The sequence below is a fragment of the Lodderomyces elongisporus genome, chromosome 4 (assembly GCF_030384665.1).
Source record: "Lodderomyces elongisporus chromosome 4, complete sequence".
NCBI lineage: Eukaryota > Fungi > Ascomycota > Pichiomycetes > Serinales > Debaryomycetaceae > Lodderomyces > Lodderomyces elongisporus.
The window spans coordinates 1702222-1721528 of record NC_083676.1 but is presented as its reverse complement, the minus strand read 5'-3'; the positions used below and the strand labels follow the sequence as shown (position 1 = coordinate 1721528).

Sequence of the window (19307 nt, the reverse complement as noted above, 5' to 3'; positions counted from 1 at the left end):
GTAGAAAAGTAGAAAAGTAGAAAAGTAAAATAGTACAGTAAACATTTTGCATCTGTTTATTTCTTCTTTTGGTAGCACTTACTTAACCCGCGATAAATTCTCTCCTCACTGCTACACATACCCATCTCCACTACCACCACCACCACCGCCAACACCACTCAAGAAACCTAATGTCAAGTATCTACAAACTTTCCCTTAAAGGTATAAGAGCATTTGAACCAGAACACGATGAAACAATTCAGTTTGGATTTCCTTTGACTTTGATTTGTGGTCAAAATGGATGTGGTAAAACCACAATTATCGAGTGTTTGAGATATGCAACAACAGGGAATCTTCCTCCAAACTCCAAAGGGGGCGCGTTTGTTCATGATCCAGGATTAAGTTCACGCGTTGCAGTTCATGGGGAAGTAAAATTGGCATTCAAGAATGCAAATGGCAAATCCATGATCACTACACGCAGTGTTTCCGCTACTATGAAAAAGGGCGGAGCTGGTGGAGGAGCTGGTGGAAACGGGGGACTCACATTCAAGACCCTTGAAGGACAATTGGCTTATATTGAAAAGGGACAAAAGACAGCAATATCTTCAAAAAACGCAGAGATGGATGCTCAGATTCCCATTTTTTTAGGAGCTTCCCCTGCAATATTAGATAACGTGATTTTTTGCCATCAAGATGATAGTTTATGGCCATTGAGTGAGGCGTCAGTATTGAAGAAGAAATTTGATGATATTTTTGAAGCCTCGAAATTCACCAAAGTGATTGATAACTTGAAAACAATAAAGAGGGACATGTCAGTTGATATCAAACTAATCGAACAAAGTGTAAATCACTTGAAGATAGACAAAGACCGAGCAAAAAAAGTAAAGGATAAATTGGCACAAAAGACACAATCAGTAGATCATTTCACCATGGAAATTAGTGAGCTTAATATCAAGATTGAAAAGAAAGAAAAAGAGGCTGACCAATTATTTGCTTCAAATCAAGAATTCCAAAAGACATTGAGCGACTATGAAAACTTATTGATGAAAAAGGAGTCACTCGAGGAAAGCATTGAAAAGTTAAAAACAACAATCACTATACTTCAAGATACAGATGAAGAACTTTACCACAAACAAGAAAATTTTGCCTCAATCAATACTGAGAAATCAGCCAAAATTGAAGAGTTGCAAACGGAGAGTTTTGACTTGGAAAAGCAATTGAAAGATAAATCTGCCATTTCAAATGAGTTGATTAGACTCGATGGGTCATTAAAGGCAAAAAAAGCAGAGTACGAATCTAATGAAAAAAAGATTAAGGATATAATTCATGAACATGCTGCTTTAATGAAATACCTAGAACAAGATAATATTTCTGTAGCTAGTTTCAAAAAAAGCGTTGAAGAAAGCCTTGCCTCTGCCAAAAGGCAACAAAAGGATTTCGTTGTTGAAAGTAAAGCAAAAGAATCAATACAACAATCCAAGTACCAGGATGTATGCGACTCAATACTAAAAAATGAACAAACTTGCAATTACCTAAGTCAAGAAGTCTCGAGTAATCAACAAACTTTATTGACTTTAAAGAGAAAATTGGACGTCATTGCTAGCGATGAAAATGAGTTGACTGTAAAACGAACAGAACTAGAACAAATAAATCAAGAACTCAGTACAAAGAAGAAGCTAAATGAAGTCAAAAGCTTTGATTCAAAGATTATTGAATCAAATGAAGAAATCTCAAAGTTGGAATTTGAACTTGACGAAATTTCAAAAAGATTAGTTACCGGTAACAAACAGTCTGAACTAAAGTCGAAACTCAAATATCTTGAAGATTCGATGAAACAAAAAGATGACGCTGTTCAAGACATTTTAAAGAAGCTAAACGACAGATACAAGAAGATTGTTGGATCAGATGTGGATATTGATGTTGCTGAGGTAAAATTTAATGAAAAACTTGTACAACTTACCTTGGATATGGAAGAACAACAAAGAAAAGTGTTTAGTTTAGAAAGCGAACTAGAATCGGAGAAACGTTCTCGAGAAGCCATTTTTCAATCCAGGGATGAAAATAATAAAAAGACTAAACAACTCAAACTGGAACTATTAGAAGTTATTCAAGAAGACGAGATTAATGATTATGAGACTGTGGTAGAGAATTTGGAAGACGATTATCGAAATGTGATGGAAGATGTTAATACTGCTGAGGTTACCAAAAAGTATGGAGACTCTGCAATGGAGGTGGCAAAGAAGAACAATTGCTGTCTCTTGTGTAAGAGAACTTTTAACAAGGATGAATTGGAAAGGTTTATTGAGGATTTGAGAAGAGGTTTTGATGAGAAAAAGACTCAAGAGGTAAAAATGAGTGCTAATGAGATAGGTAAAGAATTGGAGGAAACGAAAAAGATAGGGCTAAAAATTGTAACTTATAGAGAGTGTTTGTCACTAAAAGCTACTTTTGAGACTCAAATTGAGTCAGCGGATGCTAAAATAAACCACGTAAACGAACTTTTAAAGCAAGAAAAAAGTAAACATGACTTGCTTAAGTCGAATGTGGATTCTGCTAATTTACTAAAGAAACCTTTATCTGATACTACTAGATTAAATTCAGAGTCACTGGACCTTGCTATTCAAATCGACGATTTAAATGATGAATTGGAAAGTTATGGTTCTGGTGCTGCAACTCTAACTGTGGCGCAGCTTCAAGCACAACAACAAGAGGTGAATAAAAAAATCAAGGGTTTAAGGGTAGATTTGAACGAATGTACAGAGCAAAAATTTAAAGCTCAAAGAGACCTTCAAAAATTGGAGGGCAAAATCAAGGACACAAAGTTGGTCATAAGTAATCTTGAGCGATCACTCGCCGAGGTCCACAATGTAAAAAAGTCTATTAAGGACATTGAAACCGCAATCGAGCAAGCTGAAATGAAGATTGCTGGAATTCAAAAAAAGCTCGAAGAGTTACGAAAAGAAAAACAAATGGAGTTTGAGAAGTTGAGCGAGATTCAAAGACTAAACAGTTTAGAAGAAGAAAGCTTACAACGAAATACAGAGCAAATCTCCAAGATTTATTCAGATTTCATAAACTTGAAAAATGCAATAGAAGAGTATGAGACAAATGACAGGGCAGAATTGGAGAAGAATACCGTTGAGATGGAAAACACTATTCAAGAGATTGAATGTATCAAACAGAAAATGAATCATTTGTCCCAACAGATTAAAGTTCTTGAAAAAGAAGTGATGGATTCATCAAGAATCGAACATAATATAATAGCTAATATTGATTATCGTCTGCAAATTCATAAATTGGATGAAACTGATTTTCAAATCAATGCTATGGATATTGAAAATGCACAGGTGAAAAAACTCGAGTATCAAGAACATTCGAGGCGGTTGAGGGATGAGCTTTCCGAGCTCACTTCTCAACATGCAGGAAAGATTGGAGAAGTGAAACAGATCAAAGACCAAATTGAAGGATTAAAGAAGGAGTTGGAGACTGAGTACAAGAATGTCAACGAACTATACCACGAGGAATGGATTAAGCTTCAAACAAATCTACTAGTGTCAAACGACATCCAAAACTATTCAAAGGCTTTGGACAATGCTATTATGAAGTTTCATAGTATAAAAATGGAGGATATCAATAGAATCTTGGGTGATTTGTGGTCTCAAACATATAAAGGATCAGATATTTCTACAATAGCTATTAAAAGCGATGTTAACTTGCAGGCCAAGGGTAACAGATCTTATAATTACAGAGTTGTCATGGTAAAGGATAATAGCGAGTTGGATATGAGGGGAAGATGTTCTGCTGGACAAAAAGTGTTGGCGAGTATTTTGATTCGGTTGGCATTGGCGGAATGTTTTGGTGCAAATTGTGGTATGATTGCTTTGGATGAGCCAACTACGAATTTGGATAATGAAAATGCGGAAGCGTTGGCATTGGCATTGAATAGAATAATTGAGTATAGAAAACAGCAACTGAACTTTCAACTCATTGTCATTACACATGATGAAAAGTTCTTGACTCATATTCAAGGTGATCGATTTACTGACCATTTCTACAGGATCCAAAGGGACGAAAAGGCAAAATCAAGAATCTATAGTTTACCTATCAGCCGTATACAGGAGTATTGAATTTTTTTTTTGTTTGGGACTCAATTTCCAAATTTTTTGTATGATAGTTGCTGTCCCTGATGATATTGTTGTTGTTATTGTGGTGGTAGTAATGGTAATGATGATTGTAGTGGTAGTAGTGGTTATTGTTGTTGTTGTTGTTGTTCACCTAATGGAGTTCCTCTTGACGTATTTGCAATTAATGACAAAGCAGATATATCCTGAGGTTGTTTTTCTGCTTGGTGGAGGGAGTTTTCAGTTTCTATCTGGCTGATGATCTTATCCTTATGTTTCCAAAGACGCTCAAGGTACCTTTCAACTTTTTTTCTTTTTTGTGGAATCCTGGATATGGGTCGAATCTTTGCATAAACAATGATGGTTATAGGACTTGGCGATGAGAAAATTTCAAGCAAAGTTGGTGGAGTATACGAAACTTCACCGTTTTTTGTTTTGTGACTATATATTATTGTGAGATCGTACAAATTTGAGTATGGATGTGGCTTGTACTTGTGTAATGCGGTAATGACATTATAGAATGCAGAAAATCGTGGGTAAAGCAAGTTGTTCAACGCTGGTAAGTAGTATTTCTCACTGATTTGGCGTTGCAAATTGTGACTACTTTCTGTCCAAATGTTAACTTCGGGAAACATAACAATCCATTCAGAGAATTTGCTTCTTAATAATCTTGCAAATACAAAAAGTACTGATGATTCCTCTAGTTCCCAATTCTCGTCGCATTTTAAAAGGTGGAGTAAGATCTTCATAGTAGGAACCCGCCAAACCAAAAACCAAGAAAAGAAGTTGACTGTGGGTAGATTCAAGCTTTGAGAATTGCTGTTAGTGTCGTTATTACTGTTATGATCCCCATTACTCTGGTTCCGGTTCCGGTTCTCGTTCTTATTGCTGTTGTGGTTGTTGTTGATGTGGTTGTTGCTGTTGTGGTTGTTTGTGTTGTTGATATATTGGTATGGCTGGGAACGGCGGTGAAGGTGGTGATGGTAATATTGATAAAAACGATGGTAATGATTCTCGTCACCTTCTATTGAGTCTGCATTTATTCTAGCGGAAAGTCGTGAGAGATGATGTATTACAAAACAATCTACCAACGAGCTATGGTTGCTAACGACAACTGCTGGATATGGGCTCAATTTGTCACCAACTACTTTGAACCTGACTTTATTCAGCTTCTATAGTGATTGTTAGTACATTATTCATGAGTTCTTTATATTGATCATCAATACATCGCATTTGCATGGCTTTTGAAGCCTCTCTTTACTCTTTATTTTTTTGCTTTATTATGCTTTCCTGCTTTCTTGTTTTCCCATTTTCCCATTTTTCAATTTCTGCTTCCTTTTATTTAGATTGGTTCCAATTGTAACTTACCATTAAATGTAATCCTAAATCCCAAAAAGCGTTGCTACAACGATTTTTCAATAGAGCAGCTGTATCAGGAAAGAAGGTTGCCAAAAGTGTTGCAAAAACTGAAATAAGTTGGTACGTTAAGATATAAGCAACTAATAACATCAAACATGACATTCCTTTAAGCCAAAGCTTTAATGAAGCATCTGGATTATTTCCATTATACCTAATCCCAAAATGATCTACCAACTCCATGATTTGATGCAAGCGTTAATATAAGCTAGTCAGTCCTTGTTCACTTTAAAGTTGAGGTTAAAGACGACCCCTTAAGAAGTATAAGAGTTTAAGAAACAATTTATCTACCAAACAAAAGAAAATCACTTACACAAAAAAGAAATATAAAAAATAAAAAAAATTAAAAAAATTAAAAAAATAAAAAGAAAAAAGAAGTGCAGAACCTCATCTCAATCATTTATTATTCGTTTATTTAACTTGAATAGTTGCGTACCTATTTTGTTTGCTTATATATCTACCCACTTACCTACTCACTCACTAACTTAGTTACTTACTTAATTACTTACTTACTTACTTACTCACTAACTTACTTAATTACTTACTTAATTACTTACTTACTTACTTACTACAGTAAATTTTTTCAAGAATCTACGGTTACATCCAACTATCAATTATACAACATGTCACGATTAATTGTCAAGGGTCTTCCAAAGTATTTCACAGAAGATAACTTAAGAAAACATTTTGGCGAGCAAGGCGATGTTACGGATGTTAAACTTGTGAAATCCAAGAACGGTGAATCGAGGCGTTTTGCATTTATTGGATACAAATCTAGAGAGTCGGCGGAAAAAGCTGTAAAATTTTTCAACAAGTCCTTTCTTGATACGGCAAGAATAGATGTGGAAATTGCAAAGACATTTTCCGATCCAAATGTGCCAATATCTTTCAGAGAAAAGAGAAAGAGAGATAATGAAAGACTTAGGCGACAGGAAGAAGCATTAATTGAACAAAATGAAATGGCTAAAAATGTCAAGAGACAAAAACCAAAATCAGCAATTGAAGAAGAAATGGAGAATGATCCAAAATTTAGAGAGTATATGGAAGTGATGAAGCCATCGCACGAAGTGAAATCTTGGGCTAATGATGCAATCGCCGATGGATCAGGTGGTCGTTCGGCAAAAGAACTCGAGGATGCTTTGGCCGGAGATACTAAACCTATTGCTCAAAATTATGATGTTATAGAAGCAAAGGAGAGTGCGAGTGATGATGAATACGAAGATTTTAGTAAGATTGAAGCACGAAAGGGAGGAGAAGAAGGTGAAGAAGGGGAAGAAGATAAGGAGGAAGAGATGATGATGATGATGAGTTTGGATAATGTTGAGAATAATTTGGCAAAAGATGAAAATGTTTCGGATTTGGACTGGTTGAAATCCAGAAGTATTCGGATCAAGGAGAATGGCGAAGTTCCCGAATCTGCATTGGAGAATGATAGTTTGAAACAAAATGAAGGAATCAACCCACTGACAGTTTTGGAAACTACGGAAGTGCTGGTACCAGTCTCAAAATCTGTGCAAAAGACTGAAGAAGAGAAAACTCTTGAGAAACTACAAGACACTGGGCGTTTATTTATTCGAAATATCCTGTATGAAGCTACTGAAGATGATTTTAGAGAGCTCTTCCTGCCGTACGGTGCACTAGAAGAAGTGCATATAGCCATAGACACCAGAACCTCAAAGTCAAAAGGTTTTGTATATATTCAATTTGTTAATCCCCAAGATGCGGTTCGAGCATATAGCTCGTTGGATAAGGAGATTTTTCAAGGAAGGTTATTGCACATTCTTGCTGCAGATAGGAAAAAGAGTCATCGATTAGACGAGTTTGATTTGAAGAATTTACCTTTGAAGAAACAAAGAGAATTGAAAAGAAAAGAACAAGCTGTAAAGACCCAATTTAGTTGGAACTCGTTGTTTATGAATACTGATGCTGTAATGGAGTCGATGGCAGCTAAATTAGGAGTCACCAAGTCGCAATTAATTGACCCTGAAAACTCTAGCTCTGCAGTCAAACAAGCATTAGCAGAGGCGCACGTTATTGGAGACGTCAAGAAATTTTTTGAGGATAAAGGCGTTGATTTGACTTCTTTCAACAAAAAAGAAAGAGATGACAAGATCATATTGGTGAAAAACTTTACTTATGGGACCACCACAGAAGAGTTGGGCGAATTATTTTCTCAATATGGCCCAATTGCCAGAATCATTATGCCTCCTGCGGGAACTATTGCTATAGTAGAATTTAAAGATGCGCCAAGTGCTCGAGCGGCATTTACCAAGCTTGCTTACAAGAGATTCAATTCAAGTATCTTGTATTTGGAAAAAGGTCCAAAAGATTTGTTTACTAGAGCTCCAACTACGGCAGAAGAGGCAAGTCTTAATGTTGGTATTGGTGCTGACACTGCCGGCACTGCTGGCGTTGCTGGCGTTGCTGGCAATATATCACAACCAGTCAAGGCAGTCGAAGTAATCAGTGCAAACGATATTCTCGGTCAAGATATTGACGACACAGAGGATGGTGATATTCACGGTTCAACAGTTTCCATCTTTGTCAAAAACCTCAACTTCTCCACTACAGTGCAGCAACTTTCCGATTTGTTCAAGCCTTTATCTGGCTTTGTACTTGCTACTGTAAAGACCAAACCTGATCCTAAAAATACCGGTAAGACACTTAGTATGGGATTTGGGTTTGTTGAATTTAGGAGCAAGGCACAGGCTGATGCAGCAATTGCGGCTTTAGATGGACATGTTCTTGATGGTCACAAGTTGCAGCTCAAGATTTCTCATAAACAAAGTGGAGGAGCCAAGGATTCAAGGGCAACAGCTGTTGGTAGTGCTGCTGCCAAATCTGGCAAGTCTAATAAAATCATTATCAAGAATTTGCCATTCGAAGCAACAAGGAAGGATCTTTTGGAATTATTTGGTGCTTTTGGTTCGTTGAAATCGGTGAGAGTGCCCAAGAAATTCGATCAAAGTGCTAGAGGTTTTGCATTTATCGAGTTCAATTTATTGAAAGAGGCGGAGAATGCAATGACACAACTTGAAGGTGTGCATTTGTTGGGAAGAAGGTTGGTCATGCAGTATGCTGAGAGGGATGCTGATAATGCCGAAGCAGAAATTGAACGAATGACAAAGAAGGTGAAGAAGCAAGTGGGTACACAAAACATGGCAGCTGCTAGATTGGCGGGAAAGTCAAAGATTGAATTGGAAGAAAAACAAGATGAATTTGATGTTTAGATTAATAGTAAAGAAAGAAAAGTAGAGAATAAAAGACGAAAAAAAAAAAACTTTAAGGAATCAACATCAACAATAATAGTAATATCAATACTGATGATTTAGTAAGAAAAGATGATTACACTTTGAAATGAACGAATAACAGTGTAAAAACTAGAGTATGTATATATATATATGTGTGTGTGTGTGTGTGTGTGTACATATAGGTTTGACTTGAAGTGAGTGTTTAAGTGGTGTAGACACAAAAGTGAATCAAAGCCACATCACACAATAGAATTACGTCAGTTGATGAACCCAACATGACACAAAGTATGTACACGACTACCCAACGAAAAGAGGAAAGTCGTGAGCCATTGAGACAAATGACAAGTATAAATAGACATAAATGGAAACATATAAGATGTAGAATTAGATATATAGAAGTATCACTGATATAGATGAATTCATGAATAATAGATTATGTCATCAAGAGTAATTAGATTTCAACAGGTTATGAGCTCTCGTAGCGCTCTAGAAGTCTTCAATGGAGAAGTTCTTCGTGGTGATGACAATTATTACGAATGGTATCAAGATGTCACTAACAAATTCGAAAATTTTGCTGATGAGATTCTCACCTATTGCGAGACTGGGAAAGTGTTGCCCCTCGAAGGTGAGACGGAAAGTGACTGTCACTTGATAACTACTTCGGTTAATGAAATGGCGAAAGTGATCCTAAGGAATAGTATCTCAGCGGACGTACGCGCTGATGTTGTGTGTGACCAACGAAACGGTCACGAATTTTTTCAAGCAATCAAGGCCATGTTTGGCCAAGTGAGCCTCCAGACGGCCATTGATGTTGCTTATGACTATCATACCCTCTCTTGGGATACTGCTGGTGAATCCCGCTTAAGAGATCTTAAGGCGGCCCATAAAAAGTTTACGACAAGGGTCCACGCCTGTTTCCCTCCTGAAGTGTTTCTTGGTATTACGTTTATGGTTACTCTTAAACGTACTGGTGTTACTGATGAACAAATTGCGGCTATTTTAACTGCCTATGAAGTTAAATATCCGAGTGGACCAGAACATTTTACAGTTCCGATGGTTAACAGACTCCTTGCGCAGAAGGTAAAGAATTTCCCGACGCAAGGAACTCTTTATTCTCACACAAGTCTCTCAATCTTTCGAACTGGTTTCTTGGAAGGTTTTTAGTTAGCATGTCTGCTAGCTGTTCTTCTGTTCTAAGATATTGAACTTTTATCTCACCTTTGGATGTGTGGTCCCTTATGAAGTGGACCTTGAAATCTATGTGTTTAGACTTGTGATGTTGAGTTGGATGATTTGCCATATCAATGGCTCCCTTATTGTATTCATGTATCACTAGTCCTTTGACATTTACATTGAATTCTCCAAGGAGATTTATCAACCATAAGGCTTCTTTACAACTTTCACTGAGTGCTACATATTCAGCCTCAGACGAGCTTTGAGCAACTGTAGCTTGTTTCTTTGATTTCCACGTGATGGGGCCACCAGCATATCTGAAGATAAGTCCAGTTGTTGATTTCCGTGTGGACGTGTCACTACCCCAGTCAGCATCACTATAGCCTTCCACTGTTGACCCAGGAATGTGTCTATATTTTATACCAAAGTCTTTCGTGCCATGAAGGTAACGAAGTACACGTTTAGCAGCTTTCCAGTGAATTTCTTTAGGGGCTTGTAAGTATCTGGAGAGAACCCCAACTATATGAGATATATCATAACGAACAGTATTAGCTGCAAAGAGTAGTTTTCCAACCAAGCTTCTGTAATCCGATGGACGTCCAAAGTCACATGTCCTAGATTCTCTATCTGATACACTAGTGTTCTCATTGTCATCGTGAATGTGGTCAAGTGGAGTAAGATCAATCGTGGCAGACGCTGGCGTTGGTTCCAGTTTGCAGTCTTCCATTCCAAACTCACTTAACATCTTGTCAATATAGTCATGAAGTGAGAGCTTCACCTCCATCTACCCCATTTTGACAGATGTTAAGGCCCAAAAATCGGTCAACTTTGCCAAGGTCCTTCATCTTGAAGGAAGACATAAGATGGGCCTTGACCAGGTCAATAGCACGTCTGGGAGAACCGGCAATAAGAAGATCATCCACATAGAGCGCAACCATCACAGTGGAGGCGCTAGACCGTCTAATGTAAAGGCAATATTCGGCTTGATTGCGTTGAAAGCCGAGAGCTAAAAGAACATCATGTATCTGCAGGTTCCACGCTTGAGGAGCCTGCTTGAGGCCATAGAGAGACTTGTTGAGTTTAAAAACCTTGTCGGGAAAGGCAGGATCTTCATATCCTTCGATTTGCTTCATGTAAATTTCTTCCTCTAAGGGGGCATTAAGGAAAGCCGTAGTCACATCCATCTGGTGGATTTCCATTCTCGCATGGGCAGCAAGAGCTAGCATTATGCGCATCGATTCGTAGCGAATAACAGGAGCAAAGGTGGCAGTATAATCAATACCTTTGATCTGTTTAAAACCCTTTGCAACAACTCGTGCTTTAAGACGAGCATCAGGTTTGATCTGACAGACCCACCGACTAGGAATAGCTTGGCGACCAGGTGGAAGGGAAACCAATTCAAAAGTCTTATTGTCAATAAGAGCCTGAATTTCTGCATCAAAAGCCTCCTTCCAGCGTAGATGGTCCGGAGACGCCATAGCTTGCTTATAAGTATTAGGACAGGTAGGATCAGAGTCAACAGCCTGGACCCCTGCCATAAAGCAGGTTGACGTGTGATCAGCCAAGGGATATTCCAAATATCTCTGAGGGGCCTCGACCTCATCAGAAGCAGTGTCCGAATCGACCTCAATCACGGTAGGCTTAGCCTGGTCAGGACGGGGGGACGCGCCAGAAAAATTGGGCACGGAATCAATCATGGGAACAACATAGCTATCACGAGCAGAACCCATAGGCACAATTTGGGAGTAAGGGTCCAGGGAGGCAAGGCGTAAGGTTTTCTTCGCGGGGCGGAGATCACGAGTGGGGACCAGAGCAACATCAGAGTCAGAACTGGATGGTTCAGTTAGGTCAACAGCAGCAGACGAGGGACACGACGAGGCATCCGGAACAGGCAACAATTGCTTAGAATGCCGAGATCGCTTGAATTTGATGGGAGCAGGAATACTGACAAAAGGAACCAAGTCAGTGACGACAGAACCAGTAGCATCAAGGGCTAAAGGTACTGCAGTATCTGCAGGAAAATCAATAGCTAGGGAGTGTTCCTGAGGGGGAAATTGGTCAGGGTAAGACATTGGTCCATCCAAATGGGCATCACAGATCGCAAATGGTCTCTCAGTCGAAGGGTCAGCGGCCTCCTCAGCAGGAGGTAAAACGTCCATGGCATCATGGGAAGAGTCAGACGCATAGGCAAGAGATTCATCAGCACTGATTGTATCCAGGTGTTCACTATCGGCTTGTATACTAGAACTATCACAATCAGTATACTCAATCGTGTCATCATCTTGCTCATCTTGCTCATCTTGCGTAGGAGCAGAGAGCACATTGTCAAGATCCGCATGAGTAAGGAGAGGGCCACTCAGAACACCACCAGCAACCGCACCAGGAGCAGTGTTTACCGCGGGCACAGGTGGGGTGCTCTTCAAGGTCTGGTAATAAAAGTCCGTCTCATGGAATGTAACTTGACTAGAAACAATAATCTTGTTGGCTTCTGGATCAAACATGCGGTATGCGCGGTGATGGCGGTCATAACCAAGCATGACACACCTCTTGTTGGTAGGAGCAAGTTTGCTAGCACGTAAAGTTTTAGGAATGAGAACAAAGCCAACACAGCCAAAGGGCTTCAAGTGAGATGCCGAGGGCATGAGACGATACCATTTGAGATATGGTGTATCGCCATCAAGAGATGCTGTCGGGGTGCGATTAGTTAAATAAGCAGCCGTCTGAAGGGCCTCAGGCCAGAATTGAATAGGCATCGAGGCCTCAGTTAACATAGCACGCATTTTGGTCTGAAGAGTACGGTGCATGCGTTCTGCAACTCCATTTTGTTAGGAGAAATGGGGAACTGTAAGCTGATGGTGAATGCCCTTTTGTTGCATATAGTTATGAAGGGTGTTGTTCACAAATTCACCTCCATTGTCAGTCCGAAGTGCGCCAACCTTGTAGTTAAGACCACTGGACGCAAAGAAGGTTTCAGAGTACTGAATAAAGCTGATAATCGTATTGGGAACATCAGATTTGAATTGAAGAGGTACAGCATGAACAAATTTGCTATAACCATCAACAATCGTCAAAAAATATCTCGACTTATCAACCGCTCCATGGGAGAAAGGACCACAAACATCAGCATGTAACAACGCAAGTGGTTGAGTAGGGCTGGACGAACCGCGTTTCGGAGCCCGAACAACACCTTTGGTTTGCGCACATATATCACAGTCCTGAATGGGAGACTCGGTCTCCCCATTGGATGGAAGATTATAGTAGTCCATTAGCTTACGTTCAGCGGTAGCACCAGGATGACCAAACTTATCGTGCCACAGAGCCACGGGAGTTGGAGCGGTGGCCAGAAGGGCCTGAAAGGACACTGCCTTGTTTTGTTGATTAGTAACATAATACAACAGATTCATGTGAGGATCTTTTTTACCAATAACTGTCTGAGTCGCAGCGTCCAAGACAAAACCGTCTTTAAAAAGAAAGGAGGCACCCTTTTCAGTCGCTTTCGTGATGGAAATCAAATTCACACCAGCTTCAGGAACATAAAGAACATCTTCAAGGTTAATAGGTCTGTCTTTCAGAAGAAAAATAGTAGCACTACCTTTACCACAGACCTTTACCGAGTGACCACCAAGACCTTTGATAACATCGTCCACGGGTTCAAGGTGATCCATTAAGCGTTTATCACAAATAATATGTTGAGAAGCTCCACTGTCAAAGTATAATTTTTGATTAATGGATTGACTTCCAAAGAAGGCCCACCAAGAATTCTTGGAGGAACCCAGAGTCTCTTCCGCTTTAGTGGTCGGTTGCGGTTTACGTTTGGTGTTACATTGACGAGAAACGTGGCCAGCTCTGCCACAGTTGTAACAAGTAACAGGGCGACGAGCAACGAGTGCCTGAGAATCAGTAGTTCCTTGCGTCGGAAAATTCTTTACCTTCTGCGCAAGGAGTCTGTTAACCATCGGAACTGTAAAATGTTCTGGTCCACTCGGATATTTAACTTCATAGGCAGTTAAAATAGCCGCAATTTGTTCATCAGTAACACCAGTACGTTTAAGAGTAACCATAAACGTAATACCAAGAAACACTTCAGGAGGGAAACAGGCGTGGACCCTTGTCGTAAACTTTTTATGGGCCGCCTTAAGATCTCTTAAGCGGGATTCACCAGCAGTATCCCAAGAGAGGGTATGATAGTCATAAGCAACATCAATGGCCGTCTGGAGGCTCACTTGGCCAAACATGGCCTTGATTGCTTGAAAAAATTCGTGACCGTTTCGTTGGTCACACACAACATCAGCGCGTACGTCCGCTGAGATACTATTCCTTAGGATCACTTTCGCCATTTCATTAACCGAGGTGGTTATCGAGCGACAGTCACTTTCCGTCTCACCTTCGAGGGGCAACACTTTCCCAGTCTCGCAATAGGTGAGAATCTCATCAGCAAAATTTTCAAATTTGTTAGTGACATCTTGATACCATTCATAATAATTGTCATCACCACGAAGAACTTCTCCATTGAAGACTTCTAGAGCGTTACGAGAGCTCATAACCTGTTGAAATCTAATTACTCTTGATGACATAATCTCTGTATTCATGAATTCATCTGTATCAGTGATACTTCTATATATCTAATTCTACATCTTACATGTTTCCATTTATGTCTATTTATACTTGCCATTTGTCTTAATGGCTCACGACTTTCCTCTTTTTTGTTGGGTAGTCGTGTACATACTTTGTATCATGTTGGGTTCATCAACTGACGTAATTCAATTGTGTGATGTGACTTTGATCCACTTTTGTGTCTACACCACTTAAACACCCCTCTATGAATCTAAGTCACATCACTCTTTATTCTCACACAAGTCTCTCAATCTTTCGAACTGGTTTCTTGGAAGATTCTTAGTTAGCATGTCTGCTAGCTGATCTTCAGTTCTAAGGTATTGAACTTTGATCTCACCTTTGGATATGTGGTCCCTTTTGAAGTGGACCTTGAGATCTATGTGTTTAGACTTGTGATGTTGAGTTGGATGATTTGCCATATCAATGGCTCCCTTATTGTATTCATGTATCACTAGTCCTTTGACATTTACATTGAATTCTCCAAGGAGATTTATCAACCATAAGGCTTCTTTACAACTTTCACTGAGTGCTACATATTCAGCCTCAGACGAGCTTTGAGCAACTGTAGCTTGTTTCTTTGATTTCCACGTGATGGGGCCACCGGCATATCTGAAGATAAGTCCAGTTGTTGATTTCCGTGTGGACGTGTCACTACCCCAGTCAGCATCACTATAGCCTTCCACTGTTGACCCAGGAATGTGTCTATATTTTATACCAAAGTCTTTCGTGCCATGAAGGTAACGAAGTACACGTTTAGCAGCTTTCCAGTGAATTTCTTTAGGGGCTTGTAAGTATCTGGAGAGAACCCCAACTATATGAGATATATCATAACGAACAGTATTAGCTGCAAAGAGTAGTTTTCCAACCAAGCTTCTGTAATCCGATGGACGTCCAAAGTCACATGTCCTAGATTCTCTATCTGGTACACTAGTGTTCTCATTGTCATCGTGAATGTGGTCAAGTGGAGTAAGATCAATCGTGGCAGACGCTGGCGTTGGTTCCAGTTTGCAGTCTTCCATTCCAAACTCACTTAACATCTTGTCAATATAGTCATGAAGTGAGAGCTTCACCTCCATCTACCCCATTTTGACAGATGTTAAGGCCCAAAAATCGGTCAACTTTGCCAAGGTCCTTCATCTTGAAGGAAGACATAAGATGGGCCTTGACCAGGTCAATAGCACGTCTGGGAGAACCGGCAATAAGAAGATCATCCACATAGAGCGCAACCATCACAGTGGAGGCGCTAGACCGTCTAATGTAAAGGCAATATTCGGCTTGATTGCGTTGAAAGCCGAGAGCTAAAAGAACATCATGTATCTGCAGGTTCCACTTCATAAGGGACCACATATCCAAAGGTGAGATAAAAGTTCAATATCTTAGAACAGAAGAACAGCTAGCAGACATGCTAACTAAAAACCTTCCAAGAAACCAGTTCGAAAGATTGAGAGACTTGTGTGAGAATAAAGAGTTCCTTGCGTCGGGATATTCTTTACCTTCTGTGCAAGGAGTCTGTTAACCATCGGGACTGTAAAATGTTCTGGTCCACTCGGATATTTAACTTCATAGGCAGTTAAAATAGCCGCAATTTGTTCATCAGTAACACCAGTACGTTTAAGAGTGAACATAAACATAATCCCGAGAAACACTTGAGGGGGGAAACAGGCATGGACCCTTGTCGTAAACTAACACCCCTCTATGAATCAAAGTCACATCACACAATAGAATTACGTCAGCTGATGAAACCAACATGATACAAAGCATGTACACGACTACCCAACAAAAAGAGGAAAGTCGTGAGCCATTGAGACAAATGGCAAGTATAAATAGACATAAATGGAAACATATAAGATGTAGAATTAGATATATAGAAGTATCACTGATACAGATGAATTCATGAATAATAGATTATTTCATCAAAAGTACTTAAATTTCAACAGTGAGAACAAAATAAAAAAAATTAATCTTGAAATTTTGTGCGCAAATGAAAATCAAATCCAAAGATAATCATCTCCATCTATAGTTTCTTTTAGGTTCTAAACACAATATATTCACCAATCAACTGTATAAACTCTTCTTTCTTCATCTTCCTATCATTTCATACAGATACAAATACAAATACAAATACAAATACATACGCACGCGCACACGCACACTCTTAAATCTCACTGCTTCTCATCATTACCCAATACTTCACATGATGTTTTCCCCATTCAAACGACAGTTTTTCCAAAGCAATGTATTACAAACGGTGCGACAAACCCAGCTGTTGAAAATCAGCTCGCAATTCCATGCGTTAAGAGGGTTTAGACAAAGTGCTTTGAAGCTCAGAAGCGAAACATGGAAGAATTACAACAAATATTACAATAGAACTAGCTGGGATCGGTTGAAAAAGCCATTTATTTTTACAGTTGCTTTTTGTGTAGGAACAACAATTATTACCCCATTGGCCTTCCAGTATACACCACTATCAATTTTTAAGAGAAACCCACAAGCATTGCTTTGGACAATCGTTGGTATCAATGGTGCCGTGTTTCTTATGTGGAGAGTACCACAACTACAAAAATTTACCATGAAGTATTGTCTCTTACTCAAAGATAATGTACAATCATCTTGGACGTTGCTTGGTTCGTCATTTTCCCACCAAAATTTTGGCCACTTTTTAATCAATATGCTTTGTTTTCAATCGTTTGCATCTACTTTGATTCCTGTTTTGGGGGCCACAAGCTTTACAATTTTTTATTTGAACTCGGCTGTTATCTCGGCGTTTGCTTCATTGGCCATTCCTATAATCATGGGCACTTCCTTATCCGTGGCATCATTAGGTGCCTCGGGTGCAATTTTCAGTGTCTTTGGAGCCTTCTCTGTGCTTTTCCCTGCTGCGCCTGTGGGAATATTTTTTATTCCGATTCCTGGTGGCTCATTGGTTTTGTTTTTGGGAACTGTGCTTTGGAACGCAGCAGGCACAATGTTGAGATGGGGAACTTTTGACTATGCAGCACATTTGGGAGGCAGTTTGGTCGGTATCGCCTATGGTTACTGGTTTGCAAGAAAGAGAAAACAAGAGATTAGAAAAAAGAATATTTTCTTCTAACACTTTTTTGAGTTCTTTAAAAGCTTCAACTATTAGACCTTTGAGATTTCTAGAGTATACAATACATGTATATATATATATATATATAAACAAATAAATGTATATATTTAATATAAGGGAAATGAAAAGAACAAAAAAAAAAGAAAGTAAAAAAAAAATACAAATAGACAAAAAGTGAATATGATTAAGCAAAAGACACTTTTTTCTTCTTCGGTACTGTATTTTCTCCTTCGTCGACCTCGTCCGCCTTTCTGGCTTTAGCATTCTTTCTTCTAGCTGCTCTTGCAACTGAAGCTTTACTTCGTAACTCATCCTTTTTACCATCTAATTTATCCTTTTTCATTTGTTCCTTACGTTCCATCTCCTGTCTCTTCAACTCTCGAATCTCCTCCAACCTTCTGGATTTTTCAAGTTTACTCTCATTGACCTGGTCGTATTTGTCATTAATGCTCTTGACCAAACGATTTAGGGTTAACGAATCATTATCATCAACAAATTTCTTACCCTTTTTCCCGCGTTTGGCCTTCACACCAGGTACAATAGCTTTGTTTAAATCTGGTATACTAAGTTGTTCCTCTCGATACTCCTTTCCGTTCTTGGCTCCGTATAGCCTGATCTTGGCCTGTTGTTTCTTAACTTGCAATTTAGAAAGCTTTTTGACCTTGGACTTTGCTGCAAGTTTTGGTTGATTCTCTAACAAGTTTCTAGCTGCTGAGTCCAGAAATACTTCAGATTCATTCTCTCTTGTCTTGTTCTGAGTCTTGTTTCGCTTAGCTGTTTGTGATTGTCTAGGTGCCATCTTTTCTGGTGGTGTTGTCGAGTTTGGTAATCGAAGAGGTGATCAGCTAAAGGTTAATGAATGATAATGTTGTAGTTGTAGATGTCAAGTAAACTCCAAAAGTTATTGTGCGATGAGGGAAAAAATTATAGAGAGAGAAACACACACACACACAAACACGCAAAAACACTTACAAACCCTTACAAACATTGAGACACAAACAAAACAAATAAAGAAGAAAAACCTAGTTAACATCTCTCAAGGCTAATCATCAAAATATGAAGCGTCACACCGGAGATGATATTATCAAAAAGTCCACCTTTCGCTATTCATATTAAAAGTTAGTAAATTGATACGTAAAGAATAATGGATATTCATTCTTTTTCAATTATGAAGAGTAGAGCAACAAATAGTAGAGTTTGGATCAACTCTTTCCGCTAGTTAAGACTCGCAAGGCAGCCCATCATTGAAAGCACCAATTGATTTAACTACAACCTCTCCTCCATAATACGTGTATCTATATATTAAAGAAAAGAAGTGAGAAAGAAAGCATATTATAGCAATCAGCCATTCTCATTCTCGAGACCAAATTTAAGTGTTGATTTTTATGCTAATACAAAATATTACCAACATCGCCAACATCTTCAACATCATCAATGTCATTTATACCACGCATCGCTCACATGATAAAAAAATACTTAAAGACGTGCCAACTATGTTTCCAAATTGTATAATCTCAACAGTTGGTTAATTATCTTCCTCTCCCCCACCGCTTTTTTTCAATTTGTCTTGCCCTACATGTTGAAAATGTCGGTCAAAGGCTCGAAAAGGTCACAAGCTGAATAGACACATCTTCCTCTCTTTTAATCTTGACTTAAACTAAC

General features: G+C 39.0%; 6 protein-coding genes across 6 annotated transcripts; 4 read left to right on the top strand and 2 right to left on the bottom strand. All coding sequences in view use genetic code 12, as the record gives it.

Moving 5' to 3' along the window:
• Window positions 1-170: 170 nt before the first annotated feature.
• On the top strand, window positions 171-4106 carry RAD50 (DNA repair protein rad50; the record flags this gene model as incomplete). Its single annotated transcript, XM_001526319.1, has 1 exon — window positions 171-4106. The coding sequence occupies one exon, from the start codon at window positions 171-173 to the stop codon at window positions 4104-4106; it is 3936 nt and encodes a 1311-aa protein (XP_001526369.2).
• A 122-nt stretch (window positions 4107-4228) lies between these two features.
• On the bottom strand, window positions 4229-4849 carry PVL30_003755 (uncharacterized protein; the record flags this gene model as incomplete). Its single annotated transcript, XM_001526318.1, has 1 exon — window positions 4229-4849. One exon carries the CDS (start codon window positions 4847-4849, stop codon window positions 4229-4231), a length of 621 nt encoding a protein of 206 aa, XP_001526368.1.
• Window positions 4850-6139: 1290 nt separating this feature from the next.
• On the top strand, window positions 6140-8746 carry MRD1 (Multiple RNA-binding domain-containing protein 1; the record flags this gene model as incomplete). Its single annotated transcript, XM_001526317.1, has 1 exon — window positions 6140-8746. The coding sequence occupies one exon, from the start codon at window positions 6140-6142 to the stop codon at window positions 8744-8746; it is 2607 nt and encodes an 868-aa protein (XP_001526367.2).
• A 489-nt stretch (window positions 8747-9235) lies between these two features.
• PVL30_003753 (uncharacterized protein) lies at window positions 9236-9931 on the top strand (the record flags this gene model as incomplete). The annotated part of the gene is made up of 1 exon (XM_001526316.2): window positions 9236-9931. The coding sequence occupies one exon, from the start codon at window positions 9236-9238 to the stop codon at window positions 9929-9931; it is 696 nt and encodes a 231-aa protein (XP_001526366.2).
• Window positions 9932-16748: 6817 nt separating this feature from the next.
• PVL30_003752 (uncharacterized protein) lies at window positions 16749-17645 on the top strand (the record flags this gene model as incomplete). Its single annotated transcript, XM_001526311.1, has 1 exon — window positions 16749-17645. One exon carries the CDS (start codon window positions 16749-16751, stop codon window positions 17643-17645), a length of 897 nt encoding a protein of 298 aa, XP_001526361.2.
• Window positions 17646-17829: 184 nt separating this feature from the next.
• On the bottom strand, window positions 17830-18444 carry LOC1 (60S ribosomal subunit assembly/export protein; the record flags this gene model as incomplete). Its single annotated transcript, XM_001526310.1, has 1 exon — window positions 17830-18444. One exon carries the CDS (start codon window positions 18442-18444, stop codon window positions 17830-17832), a length of 615 nt encoding a protein of 204 aa, XP_001526360.2.
• Between the last annotated feature and the right edge of the window lie 863 nt (window positions 18445-19307).